General features: G+C 47.5%; 1 protein-coding gene across 8 annotated transcripts in view; it reads right to left on the bottom strand.

Moving 5' to 3' along the window:
- Positions 1-17,558, bottom strand: part of BLVRA (biliverdin reductase A) — a 77,810-nt gene that overhangs the window by 40,948 nt on the left and 19,304 nt on the right. For 2 of the 8 annotated variants that reach the window (XM_072791669.1, XM_072791672.1), the window contains exon 2: positions 4,545-4,577. In XM_072791669.1, the coding sequence (XP_072647770.1) occupies positions 4,545-4,577 (33 nt within the window). Of the gene's footprint in view, positions 1-1,413; positions 1,466-3,959; positions 4,002-4,544; positions 4,578-5,175; positions 5,414-11,282; positions 11,388-12,175; positions 12,306-17,558 lie in introns of those variants that run through there. The other 6 variants (XM_072791668.1, XM_072791673.1, XM_072791671.1 and 3 more) reach the window with 6 other exon arrangements.

The following is a 17,558-nucleotide window of genomic DNA, read 5'->3' as shown; positions in this document are numbered from 1 at the left end:
TACCCTTTCCTCCAAGCTCCAGTCCTAAGAAGAAATGCCAACTAGGCATTTCCAATTTTCGCCATCTCATTCTGACATTATGCTTTGTACTAGGTGCCAACCATCCACCCCGCCTGACAGGCTGTGCTCTGACCTCTGGGCAAAGGCCACTGGCTCCACAAATTCTATCAGTGACTCAGCTTGAAATCCTGGGAGTCATTCCCGTGTTCAACAAACTTCCTCTGAGATGGAAGGGCTAGCTGAGGCTGACGGTCCTTCACCCTTCTACTCCAGCCAGCTGCTGAGTCACAGCAAGTTTTCCCTGAAATTTTCTGTCGTATGATTTCCTTCCACTACATTTTCACTAGCCCATCCACTGGGTTGCATTACAAGATTCTGGATTGCATTATAAGATTACTCAACAGTTTCTGAACCATCTGATTGCCTCACTAAATAATAACTGCCATTTGGTGAGGACAAAGTATGGAGGAGGCATCACTATAGCCATACTAATATAAATAAGACAGACAGCTATATTTGATGTCAGAGAATGGAAGGTAACAAAAAACAAGATAAAGGGCAACGGGAATTACCGAGAGATATCACTTCTGAAGAGAAAGCTCAAGAAACTTTTCATGTAACTGAAATGACATATGAACGCATGGATAAGATTAGCTGGATATCCAAAAGAAGAAAGGCATTCAGAGAGTCAAGAGATACTAGGGCTTGCAGGACCATTCTGCCCCAATACCCCGTGACTTGAGCAAGTTACTTAACCCTCATTTTCCTCATCTACAAAACAGAGGCAACAATAGTATCTTGTTCATAGGTGTGTTGTTAGCATTAAATAAATGCACATCATGGGATACGGTGCTGCAGATTAACTCTGTTTATGTCTTGAAAACGTAGAGCTGAGTGGAAAAAATAAGAGAACAAGATATAAACTGTAACATGATATAATTACTGAAATTAAAAGTATACTACACAGTGGTTGCCAGGGGTTCAGGGTGAGGGAGGCTGTGACAACAAAGGAGCAACAACAGAAAGGAATATTTTGGAGTGAGGGTGTAAATCCCGACTGTGGTAATGGTTATACAAATCAATGCATGTGTTTTAATTCACAGAACTTGTGCACCAAAAAAAAAAATAAATAAATAAATAATATATATATATATATATATATATATATATATATATATATATATATATATATTATTTTACCAAATGTAAAGGGTATTTGTAAAATAAAACAATAACATATATTTTCATAAGTACATGAAAACAAAAAGGTAATCATTTAATCCATTAGAATAACTGTCTTTGGAAGGGTGAGAATGAGGATGAAGATCAAAACGAATGAGAAAATAAATACAAGAGAGGAGCCCGGCACACACCAACAGAGACCACATGTCACAAACAGGGGCTGAGGAGTACCTTCTCTGCTTGAGGCCTCCTCCTCTGCCCCCCAAGAGGGAGAGACAATGACCTAGAGGAGGGTAAGGAAAGGAGAGTAAGTACAGGAAGTGAGGAAGTGATGAGGAAGTAAAGTCAAGCAAGAAAAAGACAGACTTGGAAGATATTATGGTCCCGCTTCTCAGCCAATTCCATGAGTATGGGAGTATGTTATTTTTTTTTTACCATTAAAGCCATAAAGCCAAATCTAGAGTCTGGGACAGTGTACTGTTCCATTTATGCTTTAGTGACTAAATCAAGAAAACAGAATTTCAGCATGGAGTGTGGGAAAGGAGTGGGGAGGATGTCAGGCTCCCAGGCCATGTATACAGACGGCAATAGCGCTAATCCTGAGCAACCTATTGGGGCAGGTGAAAAGCAGCAGGTCCAGCGTGGGTTATGATGAGCAGGGGTGCTAGATGGAACCTCTTGGTAGAGAGCAGTGCGGCAGGCTTCCGGATGTGCAGACCTGGGGCCGGAGCAGGATCTGGTTGGACAAATCCATCTGAGACATTCCTAAGCAAACGACTGATGAAGACTGTGGGCTCAGGTGAGCAGCCCGAGACAACGGGTAGGGCGAGAGGTATCCCGGGAAACACAAAGTTTCGAGAAGTAGGCGGAAGAGAAGCTTAAGAAAGAGGCTGAGAAGAAGTGAGCAGAGAGATAGGCAGAAACCCTGGGATGTCATAGCAACACTGCGAGAACCTGGCCAATAGTGTCAAATGCTTCAAAAGGGAGGTTTCCACCAAATTTGGCAACGTGGATGTTCCTGGTGCCTTTCAATGGCGAGGTTTTGGTGGAACAGTGAGAGCTGAGTCAGACTCCAGTGAGGCTGACATAAAAAGGGAAGTGAGAACGTGGTCACAGATGCTGAACAATGGGTGTTTGAGGCAGAAGAGAAGGGAAGATAGTTAAAGGAAAACCCAGGGTCTCACATGTTTTCAACGGTCGAGAGGAAAAAGTCATCAAAGAAGGAAGCGTCGAAAGACCATGAGAATCTGAGTGAGTCACAGGGGCCTTCACATTAAGGGGCCAGAGGCACCAGCAAGTGCTCAAAAGTAGGTCAGCCCTGAAATGGGGAAGGCTAAGGGATTGGGCAGCAGGGAGACCTACTTGCAACTTTTGTCATTTTAGGGCTTTTGAGTTTTATCCTACGTATATGTACTGACATGATTACAAAAATATATTTTTTTAAATTATTATTTAAGATGAATTTCAGTAAGAAAGAGGCCTGGCTGCAGTAGGTTGAGAATGACTTGGAGAGAGGAAGAAAAATGGGAGAAATGACCTGTGGACATCTCTTTCAAGAAGCCTCCCTTTGAAAGACACAAGAAAAAATAGGACTACGGTAGTTTGACAAAATATCATGTGTTATTCTGTCCTAGAGAAAGTAAGAACTAAAGCATTTTGTGCCTGGGTGGCTCAGCTGGTTGAGCATCCGACACTTGGTTTCGGCTCAGATCCTGATCTCAGGGTCCTGGGATCAAGCCCTGCATTGGGGGCTCTGTGCTCAGTGGGGAGTCTGCTTCAAGATTCTCCCTCTCCCTCTGCCTCACCCCTCTCACTCATGCTCTCTCTTTCTCTAAAATAAATAAATAAATCCTTAAAAAAATAAAATAAAGCATTTGGAAATATTCATGGGAAAGTCATGAGAAATGCGGTTAACAATGCAGCTGGTAAAGGAAATCATTAGGGAGGCAGCGTGAGGTCTGAGGACACAACAGACTTTGTAACTCAGAGTATGCACAGGAATTTCTAGGGACAACGGATGGGATAGGTCCACTCCCCTTTCTTCTTCCTATCTCCAGCCCAGGTGTGTGTGTGGGGGTGCTGCTTCAGGGTGGGCCTGATTAGTCTAAGCCAATTGGAAAAATCTTGGCCCCTCTTACCCAGGGGTGGGCATGTGACATAATTTTTGCCAATAAGACCTAAGGAGGCATCTGGTGAGGCTTTAAAAAAAAAAAAAAAAAAAAAAAAAGAGGTTCCTACTTTCCAGAGAGAGCTGCAGGAAGCCTAGCTCCTTCTTCTACTCAGAGTGAATGAGGAAGCATGTAACCCCAAGTGCTGCTGGCAGCCATCCTATAACCACAAGGGGAACTATCTCTAGGAGAAAGCCAACATTTGAATGAAGAGCAGAGAGACAAAATGATCCTGGATCCTCAAGACTGCCGAGCTACTGGATCAACCAGCCCTGAAGTCTGACTCCATTTGGACTTCTAAGATTAAAAAAACACATTAAGTTGGGTTTTCCTATACTGACGGCCTAGAGCTCTCTCACTGATAAACATCCCTTTCACAGTAAGGCGAATGGGAAGGCAGGACTTGAGACAGATGATGTCTGACGGTTCTAAGTTTTCTCTGTTAGGTAAAAAGTGGTCCAGATACTAAGAGTGAGGAGGGAGCAGGCAGGAAGAAGACTGGACCTGGCCGTCCAGGGCAGAGGGAAAGAGGACTCAGCCGTGCTGAGCACCACATGAGGGTCTGGAGACAACCACTAGCTGCAAACAGCATGAAGCTGTGCCACTCACCCGACACCATTGTCCTGGGTTTGGCATTGTGGATCAACAGGACAAGGAGATGAGCAGCTGGGGACATCAGCCCAAGAGTGGTTGAAGAGATGGACACCAAGGGTTGGCTGGACTTGGAAAGGAGGAAAGGCAGGCAGGCGCTGCTCGTCAGGAAAGAACAAAAGCGCAAAGTGACTAGAAATCTCAGCAGATCAAGGAACAAGGAGAGTAGATCTGAGAGCCTAGGAGACAATGCAGAGAAATGGCCCGGAAGCAGAGGTTAAGTGTCCCCAGGGTAACACAAAGCAGGGCTGAGGCCCAGCACCCCCACCGCCTGCTGCCGCTCCCGCCCAAGCCCTGCAGTGTTGTTTCAGGATTAACTGTAATAGATAAACTCTAATCTAACTGAAGCTGGGCAGACACAGGGTCTAATTCTTCTCATATCACCCAGAGCCATGTGCTTATCAGGCTGGAGGGGAAATGTTTTCAAGTTTGTGCTGATGCGTTTGAAAAAAGTTCCGTAGGGACAGAAGACACTGTGTGAAGGAGACATGAGGAACACTGCAAGAAACGCATGCCTTAAACCAGTCCTTGTAAAGAACTCACCTCTGCATTCATCTTGATCTCTTCCTTCAGTGGCTGTGAAGACAAAAGCAGAGGTCAGAACTCCAGACTCCACGCAGACACTCCCCTTGGCCACCCCACTTTATCCCACACTATTTTTTTTTTAAGATTTTATTTATTTATTTTAGAGAAAAAAAGAGTGTCTGAGTTGGGAAAGGGGCAGAGAGAAGAGACAGAAAATCTCAAGCTTACTGCTGGGTACGGAGCTCGATCCCACAACCCTGAGATCATAACTTGAGCCAAAGCCAAGAATCAGATGCTTAACCAAGTGAGCCCCTCAGGCACCCCTCTCCCAAATGACTTATTATCCCACTTCCCTAACTTCCCCCAAATGCCTCCACCACCTCATTTACCCCTCCAGTAATGGTACCCAGGCCAATGTCTGACTTTGAGGCTGGTGGTCACCGACCGGGATGTCAAAGAAGAACATTTCCAAACTTGAGAGACCATCTCCTATACTGGAAAGGTGACTGTAAATGCAATGCCTATCTGTACTTAAAAGAATGATGTTCGTCCCAAAGTTGATGCTTGGAGAGGACAGCTTTGGATATGCCTTTCTTTTTTTACATGAGGCTCGAATTTATGACCCCGAGATCAAGAGTCGGCTGCTTACCTGACTGAGCCACCCAGGTGCCCCTTTTATGGAGACAAGCAAGGTACTAGGAAACACATACTTCTTTTTTTCTCCTAGCTGACTTTCCAGAGGACTTAAATTTATTATGTTAGAAGAACAGCTTAGCAGGCTGTTCTGAACTGACAGCATTAAGGCGGAGGAAGGACCAAGCAGGTGAGCCGGAGTCAGAAGAAATGAGGAAAGAAAAAGGGAAAGGAAGGAGACACGGGAGAGAGAAGGAAAATAAGAAACTAGCAGAGAGTAACAGTGGCTCCAAACTTTAATGTATTCCAAGGAATGTGTATTCTGGGTTCTACCCACAGAGATTCCGAATCAGGAATTCTAGAGGGGAGAGGAGGCTGAGAATCTGCATTTCAACAGTCGTCCAAGAGACACGTACACATGGTCAGACAGCCACACTTGGAGAAACACTAGAACTGAGAGTAGAACAGAGAGGCCCATAAAAATTAACTGTCTCCTTCATTTTCCAGAGCTGTTAGAATCGCCACTTTAATTCAGCTAAGGCTTGGGCAGGCAATGGCAGGGTGACCGGGTGACTAGAAGTGAGAGGAAGCACTAAAGCCTCTCCAGCCCTTCCACCGAGTGGGATGTCCAGGAAGCCAATGCAGATGATGCTCCGAGCTGGAGGAGAGGAAGGAGGAGGGCCCTCCAAGTCCTCCGGGAAGGGAAGGCTAGGGTGGCCTCTGTCCTTGGACCCATCCCTGCATTTGATCCTATTCTTCTTCACTATTTAGCAATGGTCGGGCGTAGGGATGAAAACCATGAATAAGAACGATGAAATAATAACACTCATCGTTAGAAACAACAAACACAAGAAAATGACTCTTGACAATCCTCTGAACACCTGGGATGGTCCCCTGGGACTGTGTGTCGAAAATAACCCATTTTCAGTAATTCCCCTCTATCCTCTCTTCTCATTCCTCCGGTCTGCTTTGAGATTGCGTCTCATGACCCAACCTATCCAGCACACATGCCGTCCTTCCTTTAATAATCCAGAGCCTTGGGATCCCTGGGTGGCGCAGCGGTTTGGCGCCAGCCTTTGGCCCAGGGCGCGATCCCGGAGACCCGGGATCGAATCCCACATCGGGCTCCCGGTGCATGGAGCCTGCTTCTTCCTCTGCCTGTGTCTCTGCCTCTCTCTCTCTCTCTGTGACTATCATAAATAAATAAAAAAAAAAATTAAAAAAAAATAATCCAGAGCCTTTTCATCTTTCTTGAGAAACATGCAAGAGGGTACTTGTAGAAGACAAACCCTGCTTTTTGGGTTAAAAACCCTGCTTTGTCGCAAAGTGGGTAAGTTTTCTTCTCAGATCTCAGGGAGTCAGGAAGGGCGTGATGGCTTCTTCCACATCAACTATCTCAGGAGGATAAGCAAGATGCTGATAGCAAAGCCGGGGGAAGGCAGGAACTAAGGCGGCAAGGACGGGTGCTCAGCAGCAGCCTGGACCACAGGGGCTCCCCAGAGAACACTCCCTGGTTGCTCCCCCCTGCTCAGGTGCCCTGCCCAAACTCACGGATTTCCTTTAAGCCCCCTTAGAGCTTACATGTGGGGGGCAAAGTCAGATAACAAAACGCACAAAGGTGAGGACGATAATAACAGGTGTGAGCGCCCTTGTCTCAACTACTTTATATTAACACGAATTCCTAAAGCCCCGGCGAGAGCTACGGCTAATGCTGGCTTAGGGATGAGGGCCCCGAGGTCAGTGTGGGTAAAAGCCTTTGGCCTCACGGTCTGGGCGCTGCCCCGGAATTCTCGGACTTTGTGGTTCCAGAGCCGAGCCCCAGAGGCCTCCAGACCTCTGCAGACTGTGCCGCCCTCACCCAGGCCGCTAGGACACACGGCAGAACTGGGTCGGCCCCGCTTCCGTCCTGGGCTAGGCGAGGGGCTCGGCTCAGGCTCCGCGGGCTGAACGACGGGCCTTCGTCTCTCAGGCCTGTCCAGCTCTAGAATGCTCTCTGGTTTCCACAGAAGGAAATTCCGGTGACTCTTGAAACAGGTGGAACAGTGCTCGGCCTCAGTCATGACCACAGAACGCAACTCAGGATTTCAGAGCCGCCGTCCATCCGTCCATCCTCCATCCACCTGCCGGAGACCACAGTGCTTGCCGCGCTGCCTGCCGGGGCGAAGGTGGAGAAGAATACCTCCTCTGCCATTAGGGGGCCGCGGGGGGCATTAGGCCACGGGGGCAGCCTGCACCGTGCGTCACACTTCCACACGCACACGGCCTCTGACCCGGCGGTTCCACGGCTTCCAATGTATCTCCAGGGCCCAAATCGCACTCGAGAGAAACCATTCAATTGCCCTGTGTCCTTTGTCCTCCCAGGAACACGGCTACTACTTGCCTTCCCTTTCAAGGGACGTCCAGGAAAGCTTCCCGATTAAAAAATGTCTACAAGACAACATGGTTTATGAACTTTACTGCTTTCCCACAGGATCTGGGAAAGCAAAAGAAAACACAGAACAAGGACTAGGAGAAATCCCATTGCATCAGGCATCAGCAGTCCACAACCAAGGATGAACTGCACTCTTGTGTATGATCGAGAGTTATCAACTGGGGTATCCTGGCTGGATCCTCCAACTGGGGTACCCTCCAGGGCTCCCTCCCCTCCAGCGCTCAGCAACCCTTATAATAACCTGGCAGCGGCAGGAGGCCCACCCCGGCCAGATGGGATCTGACTCTGCCTCCCTACACTCTCCCCACTCAGCATGCATCCTCTTCCTTCCCACTGTCCTGCAAGACTAACTGAAGCTGGAAAAGAACCCAGGGGGAATTTTATTCTATATTTGAACATACTCTTAGAGATCTAAGACCTGATCCTATAACAAGATTTCAGTTTGTTTGCTTATTTATTTCAAGGGTTTAATATTTAAATAGACATCAAAAGCCTTTGATAGTGCTTCCAGTACTATTTAGAAATACTTATAGAGGGGCAGCCCGGTGGCCCAGCGGTTTAACGCCGCCTTAGGCCCAGGGAGTGATCCTGGAGACCCGGGATCGAGTCCCACGTCGGGCTCCCTGCATGGAGCCTGCTTCTCCCTCTACCTGCGTCTCTGCCTCTCTCTCTCTGTCTCTTATAAATAAATAAATACAATCTTAAGAAAACATAGAAACACTTATAGAAACATTTTTATTTCCTTTTCGGTTTTTAACTTTTTTATTTTGTCACATTTTAATCCAGTTGTTTTTTTGCTATATGGCCTGAGATAAGACTCAACCTGTACCTTTCCCTCAAATAGCTGAGTTGCTCCCAAATCATTAATTGAATATTTCATCATTTCCCCCAGTGACTCATACATAAGTTCTTATGAATATGCTTATTCTTTTTTTCACTTTTTCTGCTGTGTCACTGACCTTTATTCCCAGGCCTTTATTGTTCACATGATGTGAACATAACAACATGTTATGTTGTTAACAACATGTTCTGTTACCTGACAGTTCAAGTTCTCTCATTAACTTGTGCAGTATCCCTACCTATTCTTGTTTGCTCAGACTTCCCAATTACTTTTAGAACATTCTTGTAAAAAGAAAAAAAATTCCACTGGGACTGTGTCCAGTGCATCAAACTTATAGATTAAATTAATGCACATTAATAGGTTTTCCCATCCAGAAATATATGATAGGTCTGCCTAAGAGCAAGCAGTTGGGGAAAAAAAAAAAAGTACAAAACAGAAGAATCTTGAGTGAGTTCCTGAATTACCACATAATGACAAAGACAGTTCAGGCTGCAGTGGTTCTCTAGACAGCTAAAAAAAAAACTTGCATAAAAAATCTGCTTAAAGCAATTTAGAGGATCCCTGGGTGGCTCAGCGGTTTAGTGCCTGCCTTTGACCCAGGGCGTGATCCTGGAGTCCTGGGATCGAGTCCCATGTCGGGCTCCCTGTGTGGAGACTGCTTCTCCCTCTGCCTGTGTCTCTGCCCCCCTCTCTCTCTCTCTGGGTCTCTCATGAATAAATAAATAAAATCTTTTTTTTTTTTTTAAAGATTTTTTATTTATTTATTCATGATAGTCACAGAGAGAGAGAGAGAGGCAGAGACACAGGCAGAGGGAGAAGCAGGCTCCATGCACCGGGAGCCCGATGTGGGATTCGATCCCGGGTCTCCAGGATCGCGCCCTGGGCCAAAGGCAGGCGCCAAACCGCTGCGCCACCCAGGGATCCCAAATAAATAAAATCTTTAAAAAAAAAAGCAATTTAAAGTAGGCTTTTCCTTTCCACACATCTGCTGCAGCAGGTGGACTAAACAGTGCTGGACTTTGAGCTTTGACACCAAAATCTGATGCGCTGGGGTGCACGCAGACCAGACACCTCTTGGGGGCATAAGGGCCTGCCTGAGCCTGGGGAGCCCAGAATTCCACACCAGGCGTGGGCACCCACTACCAATCTGACCAAGGCCAAGGCACATGCTCTCTTCCTGCCTTGGTTTCGGCACTGCAGAAAAGGAGGGGGCGCATGAGCTTAGACAAACGTAGATGACCCTCGCTCTCTTCCGTGCTGACACGCTGGAATCCTGACCCACTTCTACTTTTTTGTTCTCCTTAGGCTTAGCTTCCTCAGTGTGTGCCTCGATTAACCGGAGGTCGTGAGCTGCTCTTCTGGTTCTGTCAGGGACCCGCACACAGGTAACTGGGAGAAGGCCCCAGCTACGGGGGCCAGGGCAGCAGCTGCCAGGAAGCTAAAACCCAAGCTGTCCGGGACACTCCCTCCAAACCTAAGCCACTCTCTCCCCCTCCCCACCCCCCTGGCCCCTCCCACCTGCACCAGAGCCTCCCGATTCCTCTTCAACACCATTTCCAAACCTTCTACCTTTTCCTGAAAGTGATCTTGATAGATGTAATGGGAAAGAAAGGAGATAACAGGAATCAAAATACTCTTATTAGGGAAAAAAAATCTAGAGTATGGAAATTTAGAAGAGTATGTCCCTCCTCCCCCCTTTTTTAAAGCAACTTAATTCAAGTAATTGCAAACAAGGTGCAACTCAGTTTCCAAACTGGGTTGAGATCAGGACATTCCGGGGCCCACTGGTATCGTTAGGCATTGATCCCCCAAAAAGATCTGGGGTGGGGCTTGGATCCCTATTACTGAAAGACTAGTTCTTGGTGATGCAGAGAGCTACAGAAAAGGGGGGGCTGCTGGACCCACAAGTGCGGGTGGGCCCCGCAGTACAACCCTCCACCCGGGCAGGACTCGGGAATCACTGGTGTTTCCGAAGCCCTAAGCACTCTTATGGGGCCGCCTGGGGGGCTCAGCGGTTGAGCTTCTGCCTTCGGCCCAGGGCGTGACCCCGGGGTCCTGGTCCCACATCGGGCTCCCCGCAGGGAGCCTGCTTCTCCCTCTGCCTGTGTCTCTGCCTCTCTGTGTCTCTCACGAATAAATATAAAAGCTCTTGTGAACAGAGAAGGAAATGGTGGCTGCCCGGTGGGGGCGAGGGCGCCTGCAAGCCGGGCGTGCGCGGGCCACGGTCCCGGGTGACCTGCCCCCGCTGGGACGCGCCGGCCTGCCGGGCGACCTGCCGGGCGACCTGCCGGGCGTCCTGCCGGGCGACCTGCCGGGTGTCCTGCCGGGTGTCCTGCCGGGCGACCTGCCGGGCGACCTGCGGCTGCGGCTGCGGCTGCGGGGAGGCGGCGGGTCCCGGCCGCGGAAGGTTTCGGCCCCGGCGCCCAGGCCGCTCCTCCCGGCGGGACTCGGCAGCCGCTCCTCCCCGGGCCCGGGCCCGCCGCGCACCGCCTCCCGCCCCGAGCAGCTCAGGGCCTCGGGCCGCGCCAGGGCCGCAGCCGCAGCGCCGCTGCTCCGGGAGCTCGGCCCGATTTCGGGGCGCCCCTGACTCCTGCGGCCCCCACAAGCTCGGCGGATTCCCACCCGACGCGGGTGCCCCCGAGGGACGCGGCGGCCGGCGCCGGATTCGCACTCGGGGCGGGGGCGCGGGCGCGGGCGCAGCCGACGGGGCGAGACACGCGCGGCCTCGGGGAGGCCGTTGCCGGGAGGGCCGCCGCCGCCCCGGGGCCACCCGCCGGGCCGGGAGCGCGCCCACCTTCCAGGCTCCCGGCCCAGGGCCCGATCCCCGCGGCCCCCCCGCCCGGCGCCTTACCTGCCGCGGGGCACAAAGCTCCGGCCTCCGCGCCGCCGCCCGCCGCCGCCTGCTTGCCGGGCCTCGGTGGCGGGCGCCGGGCTGCGATTGGCGGAGGAGCGGGGGGGGGGGGTGGGGGGCGGGGGGAGCGGGGCCAGGGAGGGGAGAGTGGAGGGAGCAGGGGGGGCGGGGAGGGGTGGAGGGAGCAGGGGGGCCCTGCCTCACGCCCCCGGGTGGGAGAGCCTGGCCGCAGTGGTCCACCTGGCGGAGGAGCAGAGGCCGCGGGGCGGGGAGGCCTGGGACCGGGTGGTAGCTCATTATAGTTTTAATTTGCATTTCCCTAATAAAGATGATGCTGAACACCTTTTCCTAAGCATGTTGGCCATTTGTACCTCTCCTCTGGAGAAATAGCTATTGAAGTTATTTTGAATCAGGTTGTTTGTGGTTGAGGTTTAGGAGTACACCATATATTCCGGATATTAATGCTTTATTAGATACATGATTTGCTAATATTTTCTGCTGTTCTGAGTTACCTTTCTACTCTGATGATAGCGTCTTCTGATATAAAATATCTTTAAATTTTCAGAGTCAATTTCTCTAATTTTCCTTTTGTTACTGTGCCTTTGATGTCATATCAGAAATCATTGCCAAGTTGGATATCCCAAAACTTTTGTCCTGTTTTCTAGAAATTTTGTTTCAGGTCTTAATTTGGTCCTTGATCCATTTTGAGTTAATGTGGATATCCAGTTTTCCCAACACCATTTGTTGAACAGACTATCCTTTCACACTGAACAGACTTGACGTCCCTCTCAAAAATCATTTGACCATATGTGTGAGAGTTTATTTCTGGGGTCTCTATTTTATCCCATTACTTGACATATCTGTCTTTATGCCAATACCACAGTTTTGATTACCTATGGCTTTGTAATAAATTTTGAAGTCAAGAAGTGAGTCCTCCTCCTCTCTTGTTCTTTTTCAAGATCATTTTGGCAATTCATGATCCCTCGAGATTCCATATGAATTTAGGAATGAGTTTTCCTATCTCTGCAAAAAAGAAGACATTGGAAATTTTGTTGGGACTGAATTGAATCTGTATATTACTTTGGGTAGTATTGACACTTTAATGATATTAAGTCTTCTAATACATGAACATGGGATACATTTCCATTTATATATGTCTTCTTCAGTTTCTTTCAGCAAGCTTTTATAGTTTTCATTGTACAAGTTTTTCATCTCCTTGGTTAATTTCTTTTTTTTTTTTTAATTTTTATTTATTTATGATAGTCAGAGAGAGAGAGAGAGAGAGGCAGAGACACAGGCAGAGGGAGAAGCAGGCTCCATGCACCGGGAGCCCGACGTGGGATTCGATCCCGGGTCTCCAGGATCACGCCCTGGGCCAAAGGCAGGCGCCAAACCGCTGCGCTACCCAGGGATCCCTCCTTGGTTAATTTCTAAGTATTTTATTCTTTTAAATGCTGTTGTACATTAACTTACTTTGGTCATTATTTTCAGGTTATTCATTGTTAGTGTATAGAAATGCAGGTGATTTTTGTGTCCTGCTACATTCCTGAATTCACTTATTACTTACAATAGTTTTCTCTAGGATTTTCAAATTTTCTACATATTAGATTAAATCATCCATGAACAGAGATAATTTTACTTATTCTTTTCCAATTTGGATGACTTTGGTTTCTTTTAACTGTCTAAATGCATTGGCTACTCCACTGGGCTCCGAGCTGGGCATAGACCCTGCTCAGGATTCCTCTCTCCCTCTGCTCTTCTCTCCCTCTAAAATAAATTTTTTTAAAAAATAGAAAAAAAATATTAAAAATGCATTGGCTAGATCTCCATACTCCTCTAGCTCACCACTTAATATCACCTTTTTGATATCTAAAATATGTGTCAATCTTAACATGTCCCTAATCTGTGCCCCTAAATCCGCCCCCCCCCCCCCCATTTATCCTTCCCATATTATCACCACATCATTGGCAACTTCAACCTTCCAGTTGTTCAGGCCAGAAACTCTGATGTTATTTTTGACTCACCTTTCTTTTCTATCCCACATCCATGCATCAGGAAATTCTGTTGGCTAGATCTTCCTAGCATATCTAGAAACTGATTACTTTTTACTCATACCTCCATCAGAGTCACAGAAGTGTCTTCTCTGGCCTTCCTGCAGTTTATGCCCATGCAGGACAAGAATGATCTTTATTTATTATTATTTTTAAAGATTTCAAAAAAAAAAAAAAAAAATAAAGATTTCATTTATTTATTCACGAGAAACACAGGAAAGAGAGAGAGGCAGAGACAGAAGCAGGCTCCATGCAGGGAGCCCGACATGGGACTCAATCCTGAGTCTCCAGGATCAGAGCTGAAGGCGGCGCTAAACCGCTGAGCCACCTGGGCTGCCCAAGAATGACCTTTAAAAAAAAAAGGAAAAGAACAAAAGATTGTGTCCTTTCTTTGCTCAAACCCTCCAATGGTTTTCTATACAATTTAGAGGAGAAGCCAAAACACCTGAAAGGCTCTACAAGGCCCTATATGGTTGGCTTCTCTGTTGCTCCTGCAACCTCATCTACTACTGTGACCCTCCTGTTGGATTACTCTGGTCCAGTCACTCTGGACCTCATCCTATTCCTTGAACAAGACAGGAAGGCTTCTGCAGTAAGGCCTTTGCCCTGGCTGACCCCTCTCTGGAATGCATGGCTGATTCCCACTCTTCCTGATTTTGCTCAAATTCCACCTCAGTGACAACTACTCTGACCACTCTATTCAAAAGTATCTCCTGCCCTGCTCCTGACTTCCTTAGTTGGCTATTATTTCTTCCTATAGCACTTACACCTTCTAATGTATTCAAATACTTAATTAGTTACTACATGTAATTACTGTTCATTATCCATCCCTTATATCCACCTTAGTATTTCCTCTTGTGTCATGATATACCTTTTCTTAAAGAAATAACTGCACAAAAAGGATCCTATACCTTTACTGGCATTTCAAAGCCTAGGTCATAAGCTAAACTCAAGGATCGCAAGATTAATAAACTATATGGAGGGAGGTCCCTGGGTGGCACAGCGGTTTAGCGCCTGCCTTTGGCCCAGGGCGCGATCCTGGAGACCCAGGATCGAGTCCCACATTGGGCTCCCTGCAGGAGCCTGCTTCTCCCTCTGCCTGTGTCTCTGCCTCTCTCTCTCTCTCTGTCTCTCTCTCTGTGACTATCATAAAAAAACAAAAACAAAAACAAAAAACTATATGGAGAAGAGGTGGTTCCCCAAAATGGAATGCTGAACTCTGTTATTAGAAGGAGAGATACTGGCTAAGCAAAACCCACAGATGTTCACTTGCTGAGTCAGACTTAGCACACAGAGCAACTTTGAGGAAGCCTGTGAGAGGGGCCACACGTATCCTTGAATATAGAGTGTAAGGATGGCTGGGCAGCCCGGGTGGCTCAGCGGTTTAGTGCCCTTCAGGCCGGGACGTGATTCTGGAGACCCAGGACTCAGGATCAAGTCCCATGTCAGGTTCCCTGCATGGAGCCTGCTTCTCCCTCTGCCTGTGTCTCTGCCTCTCTCTATGTGTGTCTCTCATGAATAAATAAATAAAATCTTGAAGAAAAAAAAATGAAGTGTAAGGATGGAACTACAAACACTCTACCTTTCTGGTAATAATGTGTTTCAAATATGTTAGTTTATTATGTTACTATTTATTAACATAATAGTTTATTATGTTATGTTACTATGTTAGTTACATTGTACAAAGTAGTAACCCTCTCCAGCCTGAAGGACTCTGATAGGTTGTGGGGACAGTAACAGACTGCCCTAGTCTACAAGTAATGGAAAAACCCCACTCAAAAATCATTAAACAAGTAAGGAGCTATATTAGATCTCCAGTGCCATTTCTCTATCAATTTCTTTACATATTTTCCCCTTCTAGGAGTAATAGATTTTGTATAGATTTTGATTAAAATGACACGATACACTAGATGTAAAATTCTAGGATCAGATATCCAAGGATATAAGAAGGAATCAAAGTGGCAAGATTTGGTGAAATCTCTGATGAGTTATTGTGCTGTAGGTTCCTCTTCCCCCCATTTGAGGAAAGCTACAGTCAGCCTATTTCCCTCATATCACACCTATGGGCTACCCCACCAGCCTGGCTGGGGGACCAGAGTACCAGAGTCAATATACTTGGGGACTCTCTGGACTGTTCTCTATCTCCCACTGGGGAGAGATAGGCTTCAGACAGCTGGGGCGGATAGTCCAGCTGTGTGCTGCTGTGCTGGAGTTGGTCAGCATGCACATAGGGTCAGTAGTCCACAGGACACATTTGTGTTTCCCATGGGTCACACATTCCTGTGGGCAATGCAGGAGAGACAGTTGTCTTGGGTCTGGTCCAATAAAGCTGCCTGAAGGGACAAAGGGATCCCCTCAGCAAGAAGCTGGAGGTGAATGTCAAATTTGAGTTTCCCAGTACAGAGTTTCCTTTAGATTTAGCCCCACTTTTGATAACTTCATTTTAGAGCATATCAAAACACATGAACTCCAAGCTCCAGCTCCCTCCCTTCAAAGTCATCTGAATGAATTTTTAAGGCTCTGTAGCCCTGGTTAGCACTAGTCCCATGGTTGCATCTAACTGGAGGACAGACTGGAGAAGATAGGGGACCAAATGGAATGCTTAGTAGGTCGTACTTATTCTGCCGTCTAAGGCCATCGTGTAGTCCAGCATTCTACACGTATTTATTGGGCATATACTATGAGCACTGGTATAAGGTGCTGGAAAAATATATTATAGTTCTAAATGACAGAGCTTTGAGGGTGTTGTAATTTTGGAAGCATGTCAGACAAAGTCAGGAGAGTACAGTGTTCAGCATATTCTGGCCTGATTATGAATCCTTCTAAGATACCACCCAAGGAGGGGGGCCCTGCCTAAGGCCCTGCATATGTGGGGAGGAGTGATCAGCTTGAAAAGAATGGGGAATAAGGATCCCTGGGTGGCGCAGCGGTTTGGCACCTGCCTTTGGCCCAGGGCGCGATCCTGGAGACCCGGGATCAAATCCCACGTCGGGCTCCCGGTGCATGGAGCCTGCTTCTCCCTCTGCCTATGTCTCTGCCTCTCTCTCTCACTGCGTGCCTATCATAAAAAGAAAAAAAAAAGAATGGGGAATAAATGTAAATGTGACCTTATAGAAACAGGCAGGGGAAATTGGAGGACGTCAGAAACATATCTATAAATTCTTAAATTTTGACGGTGAGGAACACACAGCTGGGAAGGGATTACCACATTATCCATTTTAACAGAAAAACCCTCGTGCCTTTGATAGAGTTACTCATGGATCCTCTTTAAGATTTGGTGAGATTCTTCCTTTTCTGGAAATACTTCTTAGAATAAACAGCCTCCATTTTATGCTATTTAAATTGCCTACCCAGAGAAATGGCTCAACTTTGTTAACTCCTTATATTAGCGCACATTTTCTTTACTCTCTGTAAAAATGGACTGACCCAATCTACTATGGCTTCAATAAAAAATAGTATACAGGAGGAGGAGTTAAGATGGCAGAGGAGTAGGGGGGACCCTAAATTTGTCTCATCCCTCAAATAGGACTAGATAGTTATGAAATCATCCTGAACACCAGAGAAATCAGAGATCTGGAAAAAACAAAACAACAAAAAACAAAATCTGTGAAGTCAATGGTAGAAAAACAACCACTGTTTGGAAAAGGTAGGAGGTGCAAAGACTTCAATCCGGATTGAAGATGTAGTGGAGAGGAGGGAGCCTGCTTAAAGAGCTACTGCAAAGTATGAGAAGCAGCTGAGTGCAAAATTGGAACGTTTAGAAGTTGGTAGGGTGGGGCCCTGCCTGGCTCAAAGGTGCTGGGTGGTGAAGCAGGGTAGAATCCCAGGTGGGCCAACGTGGTTGGAGGACCCTTGGGTTGCAAGGAAAACGGGTGGGGAGCCTGGGTGAGGTGGAGTTTCCAGGCCTAGGAGCCAGGAGGCTGCTGAGAACAGCAAGTCAAGATGCCAGCTTGCTTCTCTCTGTTGCCATAAACTGAACCGCTGCACCGTCCCATGACTGCTTTCCTGGGAAGGGTCCAGCAAAAGGCAGAAGTATGACAAGAACCTCCCCCCTCTCGGAGGAATAGTGTGGGTCCCCACCGTGGGAGTTCCTACAATTTGGAATTTTGAAACTTAGTTGAGGGCCTGAGATAAAAACGTTTGGCCACAGGCCTGGTGAGCTCAGAGTTCGGATGGAAACCCGGGAAACAAGAGTGAGTGATTGCTTTTTGGTGAGGGCTCACAG

This window comes from Canis lupus, chromosome 21, assembly GCF_048164855.1.
Source record: "Canis lupus baileyi chromosome 21, mCanLup2.hap1, whole genome shotgun sequence".
Lineage (NCBI taxonomy): Eukaryota > Metazoa > Chordata > Mammalia > Carnivora > Canidae > Canis > Canis lupus.
Note: the sequence above shows the minus strand (reverse complement) of the source record. Positions and strands in the feature narration are given on the sequence as shown.